Below are 23,805 nucleotides of genomic sequence, written 5' to 3'. Positions count from 1 at the left end.
AGTGAGGTTCTGTCGTTTCCATCCAACACAGCATGAAAACCCAGGCAAGGCGTTGGTCAACGTGACCCAGCCATGAATGTAAAAATGGCAGCACATATCGAAAAGTACTGGCTGTCAGAGGCATGTTCTCCACGCTGACAGGAAGGGTAATTAGGTACAGCAGGCACGCCAAGATGTGGTGGGCCCAGAGGCACTGGCATCATGGGCAACATCAGGGCTCTTTGTCTGAGTCATGACAACAGTTGAGCATTAGTAACTGTTTTTTTTCTAGCAAAATGACCAAGTCTGTGAGGGACTTTACATAAGTGTGCAGACAGACAGGGGACATGGAGTTTCCTAAACTGTACATTTAAGGATAGAGGTTGAGGTTTTGAAAAACAGATTGGTCTTTAAGTAGAAATAATTGATCATGTACTCCTTATAACCTTAGTGTTCACCATGTCTTCCGAGGTCAGTGTGGACCTCACTGTACAGTACAAGTACTCTGTACATGAGTCTCTAAGCTACTATATGAGGAATTTATTTATTATTATTATCATCAATGTGTTTTACCAGCATCGTCAATTACAAACAAGTTATTCAAAAGCTGGCAAACGGCCCTTTAAAGCTAAAAAGGGGACATTTTGGTTTGGTGCTACGACTATTTTCATTATTAAATCAATTTACCGATTACTTCCTCAATTAACCATTTAGTCTATACAAAGTCAGAAAAGTGTCCACGGTGAGGTCTTCAAATGTCTCTTTTGTTTGACTAACAATCCAATACCTGAAGAGATTGAGTTTACTATCATACGAGACAAAGAAAGTTGGATCTTATTCCCATTTGAAAAGCTGGATCGCATAATCTTTTGCCATTTCTCTCTTCTTGACAAATTACTTAAAACAATTGTCAAAAATAAATGACTAGACCACAGTGAGTCCTCCTCTCCTCATCTCAACTGTGGTGCAGAGGGTTCAGAAGCAGTTGGCTGCACAGGAGAAGTCTGTGGCTCTGATTGCATCGCTGCCTCTGCAAAGCCTTGTGATTCCCATCAGGAGATCTGACATAAGAGGCCAACCCTTCCTCACAAGGGACGGAATAAAGTCTTACAACTTGGCCTTGAAATATACTCTCTGACTGTAGCATGTGATCCGATAGGGAGGACACAGGAAGTGCAAGTGTGTGTGTGTGTGTGTGTGTGTGTGTGTGTGTGTGAGAGCGCGCACACACACACGCACTTCCACTCACAAAAGGGAGAGTACAGGGAGAGTACAGGGAGAGTAGTGAGATTTTGCAAATTCCCATTGAGAATCTGTTTTTCTGTACCACCTAACAGTGTGACCACAGTCGCTCAATGAAAACAAAATGGACCAGAGGCATCAATGCAGCACGCCCTTGAAATTAAATGATGCAACTTCATAAAAATGCAAAGTTTTCTATCCTTTATTTTATTTCGATAAATGGTCAAATGCATAATTCTGCTGCTAGCGTCGCAGTGAAGCAAATCAGCAGATTTATTTTCTCTTGATTGTGAGAATTCTGCTGGTTCACCAAGTTCACAATGATTTTCAGCCATCTTGCCACTCACATGAGTGTGTGTATGCATGTTGAGCTGAGTCTAAGGAGCTAGCGGACAGCCACACAGAGGCTGAGGCAGAAGAGACTCACACCGCACAAAGAGTCCTATTCACCCTGTCTCATAGTGTTAGCAGTTCTGGTTAATGCTAACTCTGTGACAGCAGCACAGTCTGTTTTGTTCTGCTCCTCCCTGCTCACATGGTTGTAACTCTCCCATCACTGGAGGAGGGAGGAGGGCAAGTCCTCTGCAGTCGTGTAGCCTGGTTTGGGTTTAAAATGGCAGCGTGACCAACTATGTGTGGAATCTCAACCATTCTTCGTCCTCCCTGCCAAGGAATTGGGAGCCAGAGCTGTGGATCCCAAGCAGGCCTCTAACTCCCACATTCATATTTGGTCACTTCAGGCAGGGAGCAGCAATCTGGACTTATCTTAGTGGTTTTCGAACCACAAGTGCGATCAGACACGAAAAAAAGAATGGAAGACGCAGCCAGTGGAACCTGTTATTCAACCTGCTGCTTGGTGGGAAACAAGATTATTGTTTTTCACAACGGATATAAAAATAAAACCCAATGCTCCATAATTACTTCAAACTAAACAACTGAATGCACAGACTTCAGTTTCCATGAGCCAATTCTCTTCCTAGTAACCCTTTTACATTCAGCTGAAATAAAGTGCTTCCATCTCCATGTAGGAGCTACTATTCATCATCATCTCACCTGATCCAGGGGTCAACAGCGGACCCTCCAGCTCCAGATCGTCCTCTTCTGCCTCCTCCAACTTTTTCTTCTTCTTCTTGGGATCACGGGGCTTACGCAGTAGAGATAGCTCTTCTGGGTGGCGGATATCTGGAGGGGAAGGAGAGCACGTAAGTTCATTTGAGGTCCAATAAACATAAACAAAGCCAAGACAAATCAGGACACTAATAAGCCACTAAAAACATACAGTAATTTGTGTTGAACACAGATTTCAAATAAATCACATCACCTCTGGCACCGAAAATGTGTAGACCCTGTAATGTAGGTCGATTTCAGTGACATGAAGGTAGCTTAAATTGAAAAATGTTTTGGGAAAAAAAAAAAGGGACTGAGGAGATGGGTAAGAAATAAATTGCAGACAGCTGTGCACACGAGTGGTGGAAAATTGTAAATCACTCTTCTCAGGGCGCCAACAAATCTTGCTTTAACTGTAATCCCCAACTGAGACAGGGCAGACACGACCTCTATCTCCTTCTTACCCTCCCTCCTCCCGATATTCCTCTCACACACACACACACACACACACACTATTCAGTTGCTGTTGGCGAGCAATAGGACAGCACAGCTTTCACAAATACACCAAAAAATCATCATTAAAGATACCGAGATACCATAAATTAAATAAACAACCATTTCCAAGAAGCCAATAGTAAGACACACCAAACTGAATATAATGACTAAAACAGAGCAGCCTCTCTCCCCGGCTTCTCGTTCCTCCTTCCCTCAGGCTTGGAAACGAGGGAACCATCACTCAGCAGCGGCAATGATGTTTTAAGATGGGCTTGGGATGGTTCTGAGGAATTAGTGAGACGGCCAGAATGTGTCGGGGCTAGAATAGATGGCGTTAGTCTGGAAGCAAGCACATCTGGATCCTCAGCTGGATTTGGTTTTCCCAAGATTCTATATAAATCAATTAAGCGAGATGATATTTGAGAGCCTTATTTCATATTATTTTCACTATGTTTTGTGCAGGACTGTTAAAAATGTCTCATATCCACTGAAATAAATCTCTTCTTTTTTTTTTTTTCTTTAAAGATGAAGGATTGGAAAGGTGTTGCAGACTGATTGAAGAGGCTGCTGAGGGTGTTGAAGAAAGCACAAGCAGTAGGGGAGGGAGAATGTCTTGGCTTGGTGAGAAAGCTTGTTTGCTTTGTGTAACTAAAGCAAAAGCATTCCAGGAGTTTTAAGAACTACCAGATGGGAGCTCACCCTCTCTCTCTCTCTCTCTGCCTCCCTCCTCCTTGGTTCTCGCTCTGCTGCAGCGGTGAAGCGCAATCCCTGTGCCCTTATACAGCCATGCGAGTTGCAGGCGTGCTGTCAAGCTTTAGCCCCACTGAGCTGTGCGAGGAGGCCAACACACACAGAAAGTGTGTATCAAACTGCGTGTACGTGGGGAGGACTGACTGCGCCTCTCGGTGAGGCATTGTAGAGGCATGTGGCATTTTTACTACGATGTCACGTTAATTGCTCATTCTTATGACCTCATTGTCACTAGCACCAAGGAATTTATCTATAAGGCAAATGTCTACTAATAATACATATAACTCTCTACAGATCAACATTGTGACTCAAAAGCAAAGATTTGTTAGAAAATCTCCATCAAACTATTACTTAATGTAGTAAAAATTATTTTTACGCCAGTGAATCGCCTGGAAACAAGAGAAATGGGTGTGTGGGCGAGTTAAATAAGTTGACAGATATGTGTTATTCATCATTCCCATGAAGGGAGTAAAGGTGTGGTTGATACGAAGGAGATTTCATGTCTGCTAAAGTATAAAGAGCACCAGAAATATAGAGATAAAGATGTGGAAAAAACACTCCACTAGTATTTTTCAGATGGGCAAGTGTTAGTCAATTTCTGCTGACATATTCAGTCGAGTGTTGAATTGGATGTTTACAGTGATAATTTAAGAACCATGATCTGGTGGGAAAGACTGCTCCTACACTCACCACATACTTGTGGCCAGTGTCAGGAGAAGGAGGAGGAAGGGTGAGTGATGGCTAGAGTGCTTACAGAGTCTTGGTTTATTTCCATTAGCAGAAATGACACCTTAGACAATAAGACCCCGCTCTTCTATCCTGCAGACTTGTGGCAGTAACCAGGACTGGAGCCAGAGGACAGGCGTTGACTGAGAGCCAGCTGGGCTTGCAAGATCTACTCCTTGGAACACATGATTCACTGCAGTGAGTAAGGCCAGCCGCAGCAGAATCACAAACACCGTCATAGTCTAATTTTACGGCACTAAAGTTTACCGTACAAACAGTTTGAGACCCTAAATGGACAAAAACAGTGCGAGTGATTTCACCTTCTGTTTTTCTCCCCCTGCATATCTCTTGTGTGTGATGAACAGGTACTGATCAATACTCAAGAGCAATACATCAAGCGTTTGTTCAGACTAAACGGAAACAAGCGGTAAAAGATAACACGCATGCAGTCTCAGTCCGATGAGAAACGGATAATAATAAGAATACATGGCGTGGATATTTTATGTTTTAAGAATTTATCTGATGATCATCACATGAGGCAGACAAATAGATCACGTTTGCCATTTCTTTTTGGAATAACTAATAAAAGAAAAGAAAAAAGACATTAATTGACCCCAGCTGCTTAGTGTCTATCAGACAGGCAGCTAAAAAGGTGCCAAAAAGGCCCTTTAAAATGATTATGACGCACTTTAATTTAGGGGTGGAGCTGAGGCAAAGCTGCACTCCTCCTGTTGTGACAACAGGGGCCAGCTCACTCGGGGGCCAGACAAGCAGACCACAGGTGGATGTGCCATAAATCTGCAGGACCAAAAGTCCCACACAAATCTAAAAAGCTTTCTGGAGGACGAAGACCAAACATTTCGCTGCAATACGACTTTGCAACTGTCAACGTCCTTCAAACTCATCCTGCCGTGTTCTTCATGTCCCGCGATGTTGACACACATCCACTCAGACATTTTAATTTCCTGCCTGGTCATGCATTTCTCTAGTCATGTATTTGACTCATTGTAACATTTCAGTGATGACAAATGCCAAAAGTTAAATTTGCTGCGGCCCCTTGCATATTCCAGTGAATGTGGGTCTCCGTTTTCCCACACATGGTAGCAAAGGAGTGAGGAAAAACCCACAGGGCTTAAGTGGAGCAGCCTGACTCTTGTTACCCTGAAGTGGTGCTTTGCTGAGAGAAGCAGCCTAATTTTTGTCCCACCTCAGGCCCCCAGCTCTACGGCCATGTGTTAGTCACTTAGGAAAAGTACATTTTGTGTGCTGGCTTCGCAGGAAGAGTAAAACAGAATCCTGTCAGAGGGAGGAGTACGAGTGTATTTAATGTGCTGGATGTGAGTCCAGGTTGTCTAGACGGGACACGCTCATGTCTGAAACTGAATAAGTGTGGGTTTTCAACTGTTGGTTGGACAGCAAGCCTTTTAAAGAAGAAGTTTGAAGAACTGGAACATGCATTTTTCAATATTTTTGGACAAAATAATCAATAGCTTGTCTACACAGCATATCTACAATAAAAAAATTAGGGTTTTACTACAAAACACTAAACAAAGAGCATTAAGTCCTTGTTCATAAATATACGTTAATGCTACTGTGATGTCCATATTAAATAAAATAAACTATAACACAACAAACACCATAGTTAAGACAGACTTAAGACTTAAATAAGTGCATAAATTTGGGAGAGTATTTTCAGAATTGTTGACGCAGTTAAAAGATTTTGTCTTGCAACTACAAGTGGAAAATCCCATATCCTTTTCTTCACTATCAAATGAGCAGTGCAGCACAGGATGTAAGCGCTGCCAAATGTAATCAGAGGTCAAAACAGGAGTGAAACTGAGTGATTTCCATTCAGTACATCAACCTTTTGCTGAGTCTTCTCGGTTCCCAGCCAGCCCAGATGGACCGTGTTTGTATCAGGACACAGCTGCCATGGACATGGGAGAAGTACAGCGGTGATAATCGGTTTTATACTTTTAACTTGGGAGTGTTATGTTGATTTTCCACTGTATGAGACACTCACTGTCAGAGTCTGAGATGTGCTAAAGAGACTGAGAACAGACACAATAGAAAAAGGTAAAAACTGAACTGTACAGACAGAAAAACGTTATTCTTAAACTGCAACAACAACAAATAAACTATGGAGGGGGTAGAGATAAAAACAGCCAAATGCTAAACTGAGGACTGAACTCGGAACAGGAAATAGCTTCTGTGTGAAAATCTGACCGGACACAGCACAAAAAAAACGTCAAAATAAATTAGTATGAGAAAAAGAACTGGGGCCAAAAGGTGAGATGCACATCGCTAAAAAACAAACAAAACATTCTCTCTCCGTTTCTATCTTACAGTATCCCTGCTCTTCCCTTTCTGCTGTCTGGAGCCAAGGCCAGTGTGACAGGCCTCTTCTCTTCCTGTCCCATCTGATTTTCTATGCTGTGCAGCTCTCAGGGAGTCAGCTGAAAAAAATGCACGGGAAATTGTAAAACTCAGAAGTTGCCCAGATAATAAAAAAAGGCCAGACCGGCTATAAGTCAGCCGTCATACCCACCGTTACAGTTGGGAACTTTCCAACTGTCCATTACCGGGAGTTCTGCTTTTTGCAAGCAATAATGCAAAGTGATATACAAACACAACAGTAGAAGCACGTCACACTTAGGAGCCATTTACAGCCACCGTACAACATCTTGCAACGTCCTGGCACGCTACATGTCAGCCAAAAAACAATTTCTCCTGAATTTCTATGAACCTGAAAATGATTCATTACAGAAGCAGCAGACACATTCCTAACAAGGCCTGAAAGACTACAGGCCAATTTATCCCCCGCTTCACTGCCTCTGCTTTCAGAAAACAGCCCCTTTGTATATTTACACTAAATAAAATGTGCTATTTGTTATTTTCCTTTCATAGAACTGGGTCTTCTGACCCACGTTTTCCTCGTGAATAAATTAAAAACTCCAATTCTGCCAAATTAATAACAAGATTGAGTGCTACCTGTAGAGGCCAATAAAAACAGGAGTGCTGCCACTGGAGCCCCTGAGCCTGCCTGCTGAACACAGTCCAGTGACTAAGACAACAGGTGTGCTATGACTCAAACTCATGGAAGCATTTATATTAGTGGGGCTTCTCCGAACCGTCAAACCCTACTGGAGACAGTAAAGGCAGGGGCAAGGGGCACGGGGTGAGCTGAGGAAAAGTGGGTGTTAGCAGGTCAGAGGTCACTGGGGTCCAGTGAGTGACCTCTGACAGGACATTGTGGTGCCAGTGATGGTAGATATCGATAGTGTGTGCTGTGTGTGTGTGTGTGTGTGTGTGTGTGTGTGTGTGTGTGTGTGTGTGTGATCCTACTTACACCATGGGGGTCAGTTACATTTGGACATGATATTAGTGGCAGGTAAGCAAGAGAGAAAGCGAGAGTATAAGGCTCCATTCAAACGATGATCGCACCACTGCATCCACTCACACCTTCACACCTCTGTACTAAAGTAGCAGCCAATGTTCCACAAAAAGTCATAATAAAAAATGTAACTCTTTTTCTCGTCGTCATCTGCTTACGACTTCGTCTGCACATCAATTTATAACCTAAACCATAAACTCCGTACGACTTCCGTACAACAGTGTGCCGAGTGTAACGTCTTTGTTCATTTTTTTCGTTTGCCCAAGCAGGTCAGTTCAGGTGAAAAACAATGTGGAGAGACGAAAACATTTTTGGGATCAGAGCAATACATTTGCACACTTGCAGTATGAACGAAGCCCAAGTTATTTACATATACATACGTGTGTGCCTTTGTTATAAGCCTGAGACGGATTGATAAACTCTGTTTACTAAACATTACTGCGAGACCGATGGGGCCCGGCTTCCAAGAACACGACTCTGGAGCCAACAGTGGACGACCAGTCAGGAGACGCGAGTCCAGCAAGCGGAGCTCGGAGCATGTTTAATAAACACAACAAATTGCCAGGGATAAAAACAAAGCCAGAGGAAGCCATGTTTGATGTAGAACATTTCCAGAACCTTTCCAAAAATAGTCTTAAAGGGAGATGTTTTTGGTTGTGCAGGGTGGGCATCTTCAGCAGTAGAACGGACCACTATTTTACACTGAATATTTCCCTGCCAGATGTCCTGTAAATGAGTCAGTCGCTCCACTTACTGAAAGTTTTGCAGATGTCGGACACAGCCTTGAAGACGCGGTCCGAGAAGTTGACCTTGACCTTCATGTGCTTCATGTTGGGCAGCTGGAGGCGCAGTAGCTTGTGCTGCGGCGTGAAAAGCAGCCTGGCGTCGGCTTGGATGCCGTACTTGTCCAACGTCCAGTGGGTTTTCAACAGCCATGTCTTCTTCTTCTCCCACCACAAAGCATGGTCTGACCAGTCCTTCTTCACATCTATAGGAAGGGGAGAAAAGAGTAGAGTGGATGAGTTTTGGTAATGCAAAGAGACAAACGAAACTACGGCAAAAGATTGGAGTAGTTGTATTTACTAGCGTTCTCTTTGCTAAAGTGCATTCTATATTAGTTGCCGTTTTTATCTAAAAATCGACAGCAAGTTGAAGATATTGTTGGCAAATGGAAAGTGTAACTAGAGCGCTCAGTCTGTATCCATCACACTGTCCTGAGCTCACCATATATGTCTCTCCAGGGCAGAGGGTCACATTTGGGGTGAAGGGGCGGTAGGGGGGCACAGAAAAGGTTTGCACAGGGGCGGTGAAGTCAAAGTGAGAGGGAGGAGACGACTGTGTGTGTGAAAGACGTGGCTGTTTGTGCGACACTGTGGGGATATCAGGTTCAGACCGCACTCTTTGTTCAAAAGTCACACTGTGATCCCTCTAAAGCAGACACAAGCCACCCAAAACCCCACATAGCTCCCGGGCTTTCGCTCCGCAGGGGCTCAGAAACAATGGGGACGGCCCTGTGGTCTCATGGTGTGCGTGTCTGATTTCAAGGGGAAGGTGAAAACCGCAGGGATTTAAGGGAACTCAAACCAGCTGTTTCTGCAGATCACCTTGCTCTGGTTTCTATAGGAGCTGCACTGTGATGGGCTGAAGTCGTGTTTGAGCTGCCAATCACTTCAAAGCGTTAAATTGGAAAAGGCAACATCTCCGATACTCAAAGAGAGAGTGAGTTCCTTTACATCAATTTCATATCCATGCATCACCTTAATATGACACATTCACAAAAAAAGCCAAGTATGTTATCAGGTCAAAATGAATAGCAGGCCATCAAGCTCAAAGACTTGTTTATCTTGACTGTTTAAGGGTGTTAAAAATATCCATCTGACTGTTTACGTAACCCCATACTTGAGCATATGTTACTGTGTTCACAAGTGTAAAGGCATTAGCAGTCTATGCTAGTTGAGCTTGAGTGAATACGCCTTTAGTTTTTAGTCTATTATACTTTCAGATGTCCAACCCCCCCACCCCCCCTGAGTAGTGATGACATTACTCCGGCATTAGTCCAGGAAAGCATTTCCCAAAGCGGTGTCTCATTTCCTCCTCCCACATAGCCCTTCATTGCTTCTCCAGCCTATTCTCTGTTTCACTCTGGGTCTCTCTGTCCTCTTAAGAGTCACTGTGACCGGGCACAGATGTCGGTTTGCTCAGTCATTCTTTAAAAAGCAGTCGATCTGAACTGTTTTAACTTATATGTATATTGCGGTGTCAGCAAGAGTGTAAAAGGCATATACCCTGATTTATTCCAATATATGTCAACTACTTTAGGACTACTGTAGGGCTGCACTGAATTATGTATCAATTAATGTCTCTACATAATAAACAAAAAAAATAGAGAGAAATACAGTGATAACATGAGAACAGCAGCACATCCTCACGTTTGAGAGGCTTTAACCGGCACATTTTTGGCATTATTCCTTGACAAATGACTTAAATGAGAACTCGATTATTAAACTTCTTCTCCATCTTTCCATTGACCAACAGAAATATCCATGCTTCAGGTCCATAAATCCCTGTAATGTGTGTAAATTAATGCTAAACATTGCTGAGGTTTATTCATTAGCCTCATTAGGGAGGAATCTACTTTGTACATTATCTAAATGTGGCCATAACACATTACATCCATGCATTACACGAGAACGAACAACGCTACTAATGGACTGCAATTACATTCTGATACACGGCGAGCAAACGGCCGTTAGGGGAATGCAACACACACACACACACACACACACACACACTTCATGTAAACATGGCGGTTTGGATTTCTTCCATCATAACCCAACACGGACACGTCGCTTCTGCTCATTCATGAAAGGAATATGGTAACAATGTCTAAAGACGGGAACAATCTTGAATGTTGCCCTACGTTGACCTCCTCCATCTGTCAAGCGGCTTGGCGCCATGGTAACCTAAACCTCGAGTGTCCCTCTGTTTCCATGTGCCGCCATTGTTTTCCCTGACCTTAACTTTACATAGGGGCGACCATTTGCATTGTTGACACTCTCCTGCTGATCCGTCTGAATGAAGGGATTAGTGGATGAGATTGGCTGCTTAGAACCAGGAAACAAGACCGCTGTGATGCGAGTAAAGAGAACTGGGATGAGGAAGAGATTACACTTGTGATTAAGATGGGGAGGAAAGTTTTTAGAAGAAGAGTGGCCACCAGCATTTCAATGCAGATGTCATTGTGAAGGCCCGGGACTGTGTGAATTGATTTGGGGAGGAGTTGTTTGTCAAGCTGTTGGGTTTTATACGGTTTACTGCGGGGGATAAACACTCGGTACTTGAGAGAAAACATTCCAAGCTTTCTTTCTGAGACCTTGTGTGAGTTACTCTGGCAGCATGGGGGTCTGGCTGTCATCGCTCCTTTCAGATGCCTCAGCTGTGCAGAACACGACTTCATTGCTACCATCAGAGAAACGGCTCCCTTAAGTGCACTGCAGCGATTAAAGGCTGAAATAATGAGGGGAAGTAAGGAGAGGAAAATTGAAAATAGAGCTGAATGTATTTTCATAACGCTGCTCACAGTTTTTCCTCTTACAACCTTATAATTTCTGGTGTCTGGGAGCAAAGCAGAACAGCTAGCATCAACATTTGGCACTCAGGTCTCCACCACAGACCACGTTCTATAGAAACGTCCTCATACTCAGCGTGCATGACCACCATACAGTCTGTGGCAAGGCATGAATGCACGGCTTGGCTGGTCTCAGTTACCCTCAACATGCTGTCTATGGCTCCTGCTCCACTGTTTCCTTGTCACCGCCCACGGCCAAAACCTTAATGGACATAGCTTTTCCTTGCTTGTGTCATTACGCAGTGGTTCGATGTGTTGTGATTGGACGAGGGCAGCTCGTATAGGCGTCCATTGGGTTCTTTTAGCAACAAGGTGGTAACTCAATCCACAGCGAGGGAGGGAGAAAGGGCCAATGGCATCTCCAAGCTAAAAATACAGCCTGCCAAGCCTGACGTAATGCGGCAGCCAGAGGAGGGGGGGCCTAAGTAATTGGGTGCATTAAATGTGGACCCACAGCCCCTCAGTAGAGTGATATGTGTGCGTGTGTATGTGTGTGCACCGAAGGAGGGATTGAAAGACAACGGGAGGGGAATCAGAATGGGAAAACCATGTTTTATGACCTCTGCAGGATGTGAAAGATGATACAGAGATTGTGTGTATGCGTGTATGTGTTGGTTTGGGGATTTGTGGAAGGGAGGGTGTTCTTATCCATCCATAAACTACATTAGCTCTGTGTGTTTGTGCGCGTGTGAGCTTTAACAAGCTAAATGAATCCATAAATTCTGTCAAACTGAGTTATTTTCATTCACCACAGCAGCTCCCGAACAAGGCCACTTCTTCTGCTTTGTGCATCAGATACCGCAGCGAGAAATACTGCTTTAGAAAACACAGTGGACATTCTACAACGCAATTACACACTGAAATTGTACTTAAAATATTGTATAGAAGGCACAAAAGTACCCAGTTTGCAGGGCTTTAGTCGGAATAAAACCGCAAATTGAATTGTCCCTCCTTCCCATCACTGCTCTTGGCTCTGTCTATGCCTCCCCTCCTAGTCAGTATCTGTGGTGTTTACATTAGGAGGTAACTCTGTTTATGGAGGTCTGTCTGTGAGGGGGAGGGGACGGGACGACAGAGGAGAGGATGAGAAAGAAGGAACAACAGAAAGGGCATGAAAAGGAGAGATGAGGAGGACGAGTAGAGGACATCCAAGTGAGGACACAATAATATCAGACAGAGCAAGTGTGAGGAGACGAGGAAAGTCAAAATTAAGGTTTGCATGCCAAAAATACTAAATATGTAAATAGCATCTCCAATATATTGCAATGAAATTAAAAACTGCCTTTATCCCTCAGACAGAAAGACAGTTTTGCATCTACTCGTTAACACACAGACAGATTCGGTAGCTGACATGACACCCTCAGCTGTCTGTAGGTTCATGGTTCTGTATCAGAAAGCTATTTTTGAATGACTGTTTTAAATGTTATTTTGACAGTTGATACGCTTCAATCGGTTGCTGAACATTAAGCTATACCTGGTGATTTTGGCAGTTCTGTATAAGACATTTCACTGGTGTCAGAATATAGAGATGGTTAAGTAATTAAGTACAAGACACACCAACTTGAGTTGATTCTAAAATCAGTTGGAACGCTTATAATAAATGCTGAATGAGAAAAAAACTATTTCATCATTGAGATTTGACAGTGGCTTTTGAACTGGAGAGCAATAAATCAATGCTGTTACATGTGCACTGTGACTCATATTTAATCTTTTTGCTTTAACCAGCACAACGGTGACAAACGGTTAACACCTAAAGCACAATCCATCTCATCTCTTCTCTCAGCTCATCTCTATCTGTCAGTGCGGTTAGACGTCAGTGATAACCATGGCCACGCACTGCGAGGCTTTGTAATTTTCAGCCATCAGCTGATAAAAACATTACAGCTGGGTCATGCCGTCTCCTTGGTGACTTCTGGCTGACGCCGCAGGGGCAGTGGTGCGAGGAAACAACTTGTTTTCACACACAACAAAAGACAGAGATGCACATTTGTCAGACTTATTCTCTCTGTCGCACAGACACACAAACACAAACGCAGTTTATGCCCCTCCACAAGGTAAAAGCTTTTCTCTTTAGAAATATATTCCACGTCTGAGGCAGGGTGAAGGTCGGTATTGACAAGCAAAGATACAGAAAGCAACTGTCCTGCACGGTCCTTAAATTAGATCTACTGTAAATGTCCTTTAGGCACTGACACGCTGGTGCAGCCGTACTAGATGGCATCAACATCAGATACCCAACATGTATACAACAAGTTTGATAGAGACAGGTGATGACAATATCTGTGTGGCAGACATGAGATAGCAGACAGGCGTCACACGGGATTACAATGGAAGATTATCACCATACGTCAGAGACAAATGTGGAAGCAGACAAGTAGAAAAACTTGTTTATCCCTGACTCTGACACCCACACAGGTGAAAGCATCAGCTAATATTTTTTGATCTATTCCAGCTGTGCCCTTCGGGTATTCACTAATCAACGGCAGAGAAACTCAAGTGCTTTTCATTGACAACCTGAGTTGAGCTGAGCTCATTTCAGCCAGTTTTTAAACAACAGCTCAGCCGCCTGCCAATAGTCAAGTCGAACAGTCCATTAAATATGCCTGAAACCTTTCAAGCTGTCGAACTTCACCTGACAAAGCATTTCGACAAAGGGACACTTAGTGCTGCCATTAAACCTTTTTTAGGCTGCAGAAATAAGCAAATAAACAAAAAGGTTCATCGAGGTTGTGGCCAGTGTCAGTGCTGCACAGATCCTCTAAGGCCATGGCTGGCCTTAAAAGGAGTCAGGGGACATTGTGACAGATATTGATTCAATAATGCTGTGCTGCCGCTACTACTTCAGCAAATACAGACAAACACAACCAGTCCAAATACAGATAACCTTTTTTTTTTTGGAGAATAAGATGATCTCTTATTTGACAACACACACACACACAAACACACACACACACACAATACATAGTCATCTATCTATAGCTCTAAAGCCTAAAGAATACAGGATGAGCTAGGGCTATGCTTCAGGAGAAGCCCTGCCAAGCGCTGCTAAGACTAAAGGCTTTCCATCTGAGATTGGATGGTGCATCACGGTTCAGGTCTCAGTTCACCAGATATCTCCAGAGGATGAGATTAACCTGATCTGCTAGATCTGAGGTCTACAGGTGCAGTGGTGGAGGCAGAACCAGGCCCTATACACACACACACACACACACACACACGCACACACACAGTAAAACACAATAAGTGAGAGGAGTGAGTCTGAAATCTTAACAGGAAATCTGGGCGCATCCAGCCATTTAGAAGAAGAAGAGAGTGCAACAGTACTGGCTTTGATGCATTAGGAGAAGCCAGGAGGGCTATTAGAGGAAAACTCCTTAGAGACAGATAGTTTGTATCCATTTGTGTCATAATACAAAACACAGCAAAACAGTGGATGTACTGCCCCTCCGCCCTGACACAGCTTTATACAACTAAGTGTCCAGGGACCCGGTGGAATAATGACATTACAAAGAAACTTGGACTAAGATCAATGGAGCAGATCTGCAATATTCATCTGTCCTTCTTTCCATGTATATATCCTGCCAGACGCCCCCTCAGGACTGTGATAAGACATCCCATTGATGCCTATGTGAGTGCAGTTGAACAGGAAGCTCATTTGCTCCCTAGCTTCAAGCTGAATTTCTATAGAAGCCCAGAGGAGAGCTTGTATGGTAAAATTACACTTCTGAATACTTGAGGCTGCTAAGCACAATTGCTGCCAGGTTTAACATGTTGACAAGCTACAGCAGCACTGAAACTGATTTATCAACTAATGAACAGAAATCTAATCTGTGCTGATCTTGCTAATCTGATAATCAATTAATCACTTTCACATACTAAAATCTTTATAGTCGGCTATTTAATTGCGAAACTATTCTGCTTTTTCTGTTTGACTGTTGGTCAGACACGATAACAAATGTAAATACATCATTATTCGATGACTCGTGAAAACGATTTTCATAATTGTGAGACATTTTTCAGATAAATGCACCTGCTGTGGAGCAAATGACTAAATTAAATGAGAGGGAAACGGTGTTGAATCATTTATAAACTTTAAGAGTAAACTAAATGAAACTATTTATGCGCCATCACAACTGCCTTAATAAAAGCCTCATCTCTTGGTTATGAAAATGCACACCTCTCCTGCTGCTTTGCTCTGTAAAAGGGAGAGTACAGACGCAGACTGTGAGACGGGAACAGGTTTAAATGAATGAAATGTGGTCTGGGAACCAAGACAAAAGCTCCATATCAGTTTACGTCATTGACACGCAGGTGAGTGGTGTTACAACAGCAATGTGCTGCTCTAACATTTCCTTCCAACAGATCCACTGCGCTGCATGCCGCTAACTACAGGAAGGTGAGAGGGACAAAAAGCAACAGGCTTCAGATTCCCAGAGGAGCCATTAAAGTTTGTTCCACTGCATCTTTAAGATACCAAACATAACTAATTAGATGATCTCAGCAGTCCTTCCATGAAAGGAGACAAAGACATTTTATATATTTCAAATATGGCAAATTGATCATGCTGTGCTTTTCATATATACATTTGTAAAGTGTCTACATTTTCTAGATACCCTGTTCAGAATAATGCATCATGTGATAGTTGGGGCTTTAAGCAGCTGATACTGTTCCCACATTAACCTTCATCGAGGGAGTGCATCGAAACTAACAGCTGTCAAAGTAAAGTTTATTTCAGTCTTGGTAGGACAGCGCAGATTTACTACTCGAGCTGGGTTTTTTTTATCTTGACATTGTCTCCTTTAAATTCTCTATCAAATAACTAAAGCATCAGTCAAGGACTGCTCATAGGGGGTCATTCTTCCAATCCATATGGTAACACATGTCATTCAACCCACCGTCTACACTGCCAAAGCATCTACAGGTAGATGTTTTGACCTCTTAATATGGGAAACACCGAGTATGTATGTAAATATAATAAGCCAGGGGGTCTATGTGTTAGCACGTGTGAAAGTCTGAGTACAGAACAGCACAATCCCTGTAGCATCTTGCTCGTGAAACAGGAAAGCTCTGGCCTGGGCAGGACCACTACTTAGGCTAACTACTTCCTTCAGAGAGATTAGAGAGCAGGATGATCACACAGGCTGCCAGGCGGTTTCTCACTTCGTAATGCAAGACATTTAGGATAGCTCCGCAGTCGCATTCAATGAGTCTCATTACACACGGCGATATATCTGAACCGTGTGTCAGGGCACGGTGATACTAGGAGAGGGAAAGTGGTTATAGCCATCTATCAAAGAAATATCCCACTCTCCTGGTGTGCATATTGAATCTAAAAGAGATATTCACAGCTCTCATCATCAGGACAGATATGACTACGGTGTCGAGGGTTTAAAAAATAAATGCCATAAATACTGAGAGGGTAAGAAAGCAGGAATGCAAGGAAGGCACAAGGGAGAAGGCGCATAAAAAAAGACCAGAGGAAGTTCAACATCCTGTGTTAAATCACGTCTGTTTCCTAATGAAACCTGCAGTCCATTGTCAGACCGAAGCCATCTCCCTCTGGTCACCATAACCTCCAGCAGACTGCAGTCGCAAAAAGGACACAGAACTCAAATAGACGACAAACTAAAAGCATTAACTTATGCTAATTCCTAAGTCAACTGTAATTGACTTTAACTTACTGTTTTGTGAGGAATAAAAGGAGTGGAAATGAACAAAATAAAAAGTTATTGTTACCAACAAATACATTTCCTACAAAATGTTAGCGAATGTGGAACGATGACGTTCGGCGATTAACTTGCGATGTGAATGTAGGTCATCGCAAATACAAAACACACATTTTCTCTGACATGCAGGGAAAGTTCTCTGCGGCTGGCCGGTGGTAGGGCAGCCAAATACTGCACTCACTGGAAACAACCACATGAACTATCAGAGTCACACTCGACCAATTAGTTTTGCTCAAGTTCTATTTATGGAACATTCAGCGTACATAAACAATAAAACAATAAAACAATGTGTACTTCAATGTTTTCTTAAGAGTACTAAGCCATGCTACGTGGCTGGAGGAGTGGATGGTGTCAAACAGTAAGGGCTGCCAACACTTTTTTTAAAAAGTGAGACAAATTAACACAACTATTTTTCCACTAAATATATTTAGGTGAAGAGGGAGTGAGAGAGAAGGGCGAAAACAGAGAGAAAGGAAAATAGGGAGTTGACAGAGAGAGGGGGAGGAGGATGAAGCAGCCAACAGAGAATCTAGCAATGACGGCAGCGACCAGAGAACAACATGCCAAACGTTGGAAGTCATTTCCTGCTTCATCAAAGACTTTTATGGAATTCTAACAGTGTGGCTAACGTCACAACGAGAGAACAAGAGTTTGAGAGAGAGAACGCTCAGGTCCTTCTCCCTCCTCTCTCCTCCTCCCCCCCATTTACTTCTCCATCCAGTCCCTCTACCCTCTGCAGTCGTTCATGAGGCTAAGCAGAGCCAATACCTCCAGTAGTGTAAAAACATTCTCACCAATCATTTACGTTCACTAGCTACACATGCTGCTCATTCCAACACTTGCTTTTTTCAGTGGTTTGGACTACCAGCTAACTAAGCTTCTTATCTATAGGCCTACTTGACAGTCTGAGGACTTTACTCCAGGACCATGGAGTCCTCCATAACACTAGAACAAAAATTAGCCTTTCCACTTCAAGCGAGTGCAAAATAGCAACGCATTTATGTGAAACATTGATAGATTAAGCACTTACTGTAAACCACAGTTTACCAGACTTGAAAGCAATGTCAATTGGGAACAATCCCTTTAAATCCAATAAATCTCCAGTCTGCTAATGTTGTTGTGCAATATTTATTTTCCTTTCTAAATGGCAATATTAGCTTTTAGAGGGGAAGGGCACCACTTTTGGAGAACATCAACAAAGTCGGAGAAAGCAGCGGTGATGGTAAGAAAGGAGGGATGAAAGGATTAGAGGAGTGGGTGACCAGTGGGTGGTGAATCAGCTGGCTTTAAATACTGCTCTCCTGGCGGGTTGCAGAGGAAATGGAAGCAGCGTCCGCTACTGTGATCAATAGCTAAGTGCCTTCCTGGCATTTGTCTATTTAATCCATTATCAAAGGCCATTTGAGTCTGCAATGTGGACGAAAGACCTGCAGCTCGCAGGAAGAGTTGAAAGATGGATGCTGGATACATGTGGGCGAGACACACCCACCGACCCACACAACCCTGCTCAAGAGTGGAAACACGCGCTTAAAAACTACAAATGAGAACACTGGCCATCGCACAGAAGACCGTTACAATTGTTTGCAGCAAAAAAAACAAAAAAAAAACAGCAACAAATGTTTGCGGTTTGAAAATACAGAACAACACTGTCAGTCTCGTGGAAAGCAATTACTGAATCACAAGAGGTCCTTCATTTTGGAGTGTCAGACAACGAGAGACAGAACTAGAGGTAGACAGAGGACAGAGAGAGAGATGTGTCATTGCACCGGGATGTCCTTTCAATGCCAGACTGACGCATTACATGCAAAAACTCTGTGGCATCTACGTGTCCCTTCTCACAGCACTATGTATATGTGCATGTACAAGTGCACGTGTACAGTGTCTATGTATAACCACCACATCCAAGCAATCAGCAAATCCAACAGTGGGTATGTGACAGCACTTCAGAGGTGTTCAGTGAGCACTGTGCAGCACTGAGGTACTGACAAAGACCTGTAGATCTTTCCCACAGAACATTTTGCTTCTTTAATCTCTTAACTCATTAACTTGCACAGATTGTTTCCTCCAACTTCAGATTGTGCACTATTAAATAAATACGTGACGTGGTCTTGATTTTCACAAGACGTTCTGAACTAAAGATTATGTCTAAGATGTTATTTCTCTAGACAATTTTTAATCAAGAGCTTAGTCTAAACTCAAATGACCATTAAAATAAAAAAGTATATTTTCTGGACTACCGAAAGCATGTCTACATTGCCTGTTTCGAACATAAAATATTGCGTGTCACATAAATAGTGTACAGTTTCCTGCAGTGTGTTGCCATGTGGAAAAGCCATGTTGTCGGCGGGTTAATGATTACAATGGATAAACAACCTGTTGACTCAGGGTAGGAGGGAGATAGCAGTCAAACGAAATGTCCCCACACTCACAAATACCCTCATAGAGCACTTTAATGTCAAAGCTGCATTTAAGTAAGAGGGTTTATTACCTTTAAGCATACTAGAAGCTAATTTACCTGCAGTAATGGTGGTAGTAGTACAATAATGTGGAGGGGAGTTAAATCTGTTTAGGGATAGTAACCAACGCTGGAATTACAGTACTTTTTTTGATAAGACAGTGAAGCAACCATGCACACCCACGTCCTGTTGTTTCACTTTGGCGCAACAATCAGCCATGGTCAACAAATCAAATCTATTGTCAACTGCGGATGTCAAGATCTCAAACCACCGGAATCTTGAACAGATACAAAAAGGACACGCATCAGAAAAATAGCTACATCCTTAAGAAAAGGAAAACAGAAATTAGGAATGATGAAAACAACAGTCCCATCACACCATGATAATAGTCTCCAACTTGATATAACTAATAACATTGATCCAAGGCCAAATTTGATTTCTATAACAATACAAAACTATTACAAAGTTACAACACTGTTCTGCCTAATTTAACTGTTATGATACAAATAGCCACCAATGAAAGACTTTCCACACACACACCACACACCTCAGAGAAGGTGTCATTTCAAGAAAGGTCATACCCTTCAACCAGCCCTTGACAAAAAGTGCAAACACAACTCAAACAATGGATAAGGCCAAGACCTGAGTGGGTCTGAGGTGGGAGGACCAATGAATTCATGTTGTCCCACACCCGGCAGCAACACTGCACTCGCCTAGCATAGATGCTGCTTAGCACAGACGACCACAGAGAACAAAGGCCTCAATTATGTGGAGCTCTAACAGGAGAGCTAAAAATGGGACCATGGGCAGGGAATAAAACCTTGGAGCGCTGCAGGAATGCTGAGCGTTCAAGCACCATCAACACACAACACACTGTCACTCCCATATCCCACTGCTACCACCACTGAACTTTCTCCAGCCTCCATGAAACAGGGCAGTGTTCAAGTGGCTGGAACAGAGGACTCTTATGCTTACTTGCACCCAAACTTGTCAAGTGCGTGACTGCAGTTACAGAACAGTGCATGATGCAGTCGGGGGATGGAAGCTGTGTATGGTTTCTTTATACCTTGGGTTACTGACCCATATATACTGCAGGGTAACAACGAGGAACATTAACCCCTGAAAGGCATGTCCACAATCTCGAAAGAGGCGTTTGAACTGGTGTCATGCAACTAAGGTCAAACACGGATACATCTCCATACTCCTAAATAGTCTGCACAATGAGAAGAATGTATTAAACAAATGGTTCACTTTTATCTACTAAAGACAATAATGTAGCTTGTTCCCAACCTCTGATTTTATGCGTGGTTTATTCAGCGTTTCTGGCAGAAATCATACTTTTATAAAGTTCCCAGCCTCGTCGGAGAATGTCCGTTTTTAACTTTGGCCAGTATTGAGAAACAATGTGCACGCTTGCATAGAAGAGTAAGGTTTACTTAGGCGAATCTCACTTCTCAGAATGGTGACTATTTTGAAAAAAAGAGGAGGTATTTATTGCCCAACAAATATGAACACAAAACACAAGTCAGCCATTGACACACACAGAAATTCTTCAAGATGGTATAAGGTCAGACGTCAAAGGAAAGGGCTTTCAGTAGCGCCAACCATATTCACTCTTTTATGGAATGCATCTTAAATCTGCTGACTTTCAGGGGATTGCTGTCATTTCTATCATGTGTTGAAATTAGTCAATTAAGACGAAGATCAAGCCTGTTTATTACACTTTAGATAAGATGCTTTGAAACGCCACGATGAACTGCCCTGCATGACAGCAGCGTGCATGCATGCATACCTAGTTTCTCCACGAGTTTCAGCATGACTCCGCCGATATGGATTTCCCCAGTTACCCTCAGCGACACGTCCCTGTGGAGGTCGGTGACATGCATCTTCAGCTCCCACGTCCCGTCGGCGTAGCAGCCATCGGGCATCCGGATCCCGTCCAGCGCCATCCTGCCAAACAGACCCACAGTCAGGAAGGGAGAAGAGCAAGCTAAAATTCTGTCACACTGGAGTGAAAAGAAACCTTTTGACCCTCTGGAAATAAATAAATGTGGTGCAAAACACATGCATGCAAGGCGTTGAGAAAGAAATGTATACCATCAGAGATTTTGCCATACCATAATGCAATACTATGTAATACTTTTAAAAATATATCTAGAGTGTTACTACTCAACCTGTAACAACAGTGGTGTCATGTCTGGAAGAGTTTTTAAAGTCTGAAAAAGTAACCCTGATGCGGTCATAGTGAGGTCATCAGGGTTACTGTATGTCATCTTGGACTGGGACTAGAGATTTAAAATGAAAAGCCTGTGTTACACCCTGGAGTTGGGACATCTTGGGCATTTACCAGGGATGGTACAAATCAAAACTGGAGGCAATATTGTAAATTGAGTATGATTTGTGCATCAAAGTGATCAATGTAGTCGATTAGTGGGGATACAATACAATGCAATACTAAAAAGACATTTGCATCTGACTCCTTTGTCCATAAACAGTTGTTCCAATTGATTGACCATTCATATGTATCAATATCACGATATAAAATGACTGTGATAGAGGATTTCAATGATATTACCCACCGCTAACAAGGTTAGTACTTCTACTTTCAATACTTCAGCCCACCATAGAATACTATATTATATATATATATATATATATATATATATATATATATATATATATATATATATATATATATATATATACACACACACACACTACGATATATAGGCTACTTCTCCCAACGTTAGCATACTGTTATGAGACTACTACAGTGGTAGCAGATAAGGTGTTTTAGCTCACTCATTTGACCCCCCAAGGATTATTTAGAAAGGGATGAAGGTGAACAGAGTCATCACTGTGGCTGTCCTCGTGCTCTTTGCAGAGAATAAGACGCGCCCTGGTGTGTGTGAAGTCACCGCCAACAAGTTACATTATATCTATCTGTCATTCTGTGATGTGAGGTTGTCCAGCAGAGAGTGGCCTCGCTAAACAGCCGTCTAATCAATAAACACCGCAGAACAAAGGCTACTGCCCCGCGGCTACAAGTTCAACAAGGACCTTTGGCAGATATTATCCTCACAAAAGTGGCGGTTCACCTGTTAAAAATAACGGTAAAGATACTCTGACAAATAGGCAGAGGGGTTAATTATGTAAGCACAGTCCGTAGCCTACAACAGCTCCGCGGCTACATGCACACTCACTCACTCAGTCGGTCGTTAAAGCAGTAAGTTCAGCAGAAAGTGTGTTTAAAAGCAAACAAAAACTACTAAAATGAGCAAAAGAGTGGTTAATTGAAGCACAACAGAAGCGGTGGAATACGTTAACCGAAAAAACGTTTTCATATTTCATAGCGACGAAACGAGCAAAAGCTTTGAGGACGAACATTTAACTCTGTGTACTCACCTTCACAAAGACGAGAAAACACTAAAACAGTCGACTACACGGTACAGAACAAGTTCCCCCTCTTTAAATCATGTATAAAGTCTTTTGTAGACAATAAAAACAGAAAGAAATCCCCGAAGAACTCGCTGAAGAAGTGAAGTATCCCAAACAGTTTTCCTGCAGGCTTCGGCTTAATGGAGTCCAGCCGTCCCTCTTTCTCCCTCCCTCTTTCCACCAGCAGATAACGTCACTGCTCCAATCCCACTTTTCCTTTCATACTGGGAGCTTTCCTGGTCGCCTACTGGCCCCCCTGTCACCTCACACACACATTTACACGCACACACAGGATTGCACAGGACCTGTGAGGGTTACTTCTCCCTTTTTACCTTTTTTCCTTTTGTTGTTCACCAACTGTGTGTAGAAATACAAAGTCATGCTTTGGTGTGATATTCAGTTGTAACACATTTTAAATCTGTCAAGAACAATCTGACAAAAGGTTCCACTTCTGTAAATTAATTAGTATTCATGTTATTTTTATTGTATTATTGTTTTTTTTCTTTTCTAACTACAAAAATGTCATAATTTGAAGGAATATACATCTAATTATTTGCCTAAGCTATTATTCAAGTGCTGGCAAGTAATACAAACAATATTTACCTCTTGACTTTTCACTTTTTAATGCAAAATCTAAATAAAATAACTCTCAGCATGTACACAAATGTGAGCAGAATAAGGCAGGCTTGCGTTTGTAATTTGTTTTATTACAATATTTTGTCAAACTGCTTCCCTCTACAGTACAACATTCAATGCTGTGTGGATAATGGACATGCAGTGAAGATCTCAAGCTGCCTTTTATGGCAATAATGCTGCTGAGCCTTGCAGCAGCATCCAGGGACCTGTGGGTTTTTAGCCTCCAGA

General features: G+C 42.7%; 1 protein-coding gene and 1 long non-coding RNA gene across 5 annotated transcripts in view; one reads left to right on the top strand and one right to left on the bottom strand.

Annotated features, from left to right (window-relative positions):
• fermt2 (FERM domain containing kindlin 2) overlaps positions 1-23,154 on the bottom strand; it is a 37,258-nt gene extending 14,104 nt beyond the window's left edge. Inside the window, exons 1-4 of one of the 4 annotated variants that reach the window (XM_029460578.1) lie at positions 22,909-23,154; positions 21,296-21,453; positions 8,448-8,681; positions 2,275-2,403 (exon numbers count right to left, since the gene is read on the bottom strand). In XM_029460578.1, coding sequence (XP_029316438.1) covers positions 2,275-2,403; positions 8,448-8,681; positions 21,296-21,452 — 520 coding nt within the window. In that variant the 5' untranslated portion in view covers position 21,453; positions 22,909-23,154. The remainder of the gene's footprint in view (positions 1-2,274; positions 2,404-8,447; positions 8,682-21,295; positions 21,454-22,908) is intronic. The other 3 variants (XM_029460580.1, XM_029460577.1, XM_029460579.1) reach the window with 3 other exon arrangements.
• On the top strand, positions 1,983-3,709 carry LOC115027322 (uncharacterized). Its single transcript, XR_003834376.1, has 3 exons — positions 1,983-2,423; positions 3,349-3,444; positions 3,576-3,709. It is a non-coding gene; the product is annotated as an uncharacterized LOC115027322 (long non-coding RNA).
• Positions 23,155-23,805: the final 651 nt, after the last annotated feature.

This window comes from Cottoperca gobio, chromosome 22, assembly GCF_900634415.1.
Source record: "Cottoperca gobio chromosome 22, fCotGob3.1, whole genome shotgun sequence".
In the NCBI taxonomy this organism is placed as follows: Eukaryota; Metazoa; Chordata; class Actinopteri; order Perciformes; family Bovichtidae; genus Cottoperca; species Cottoperca gobio.
Note: the sequence above shows the minus strand (reverse complement) of the source record. Positions and strands in the feature narration are given on the sequence as shown.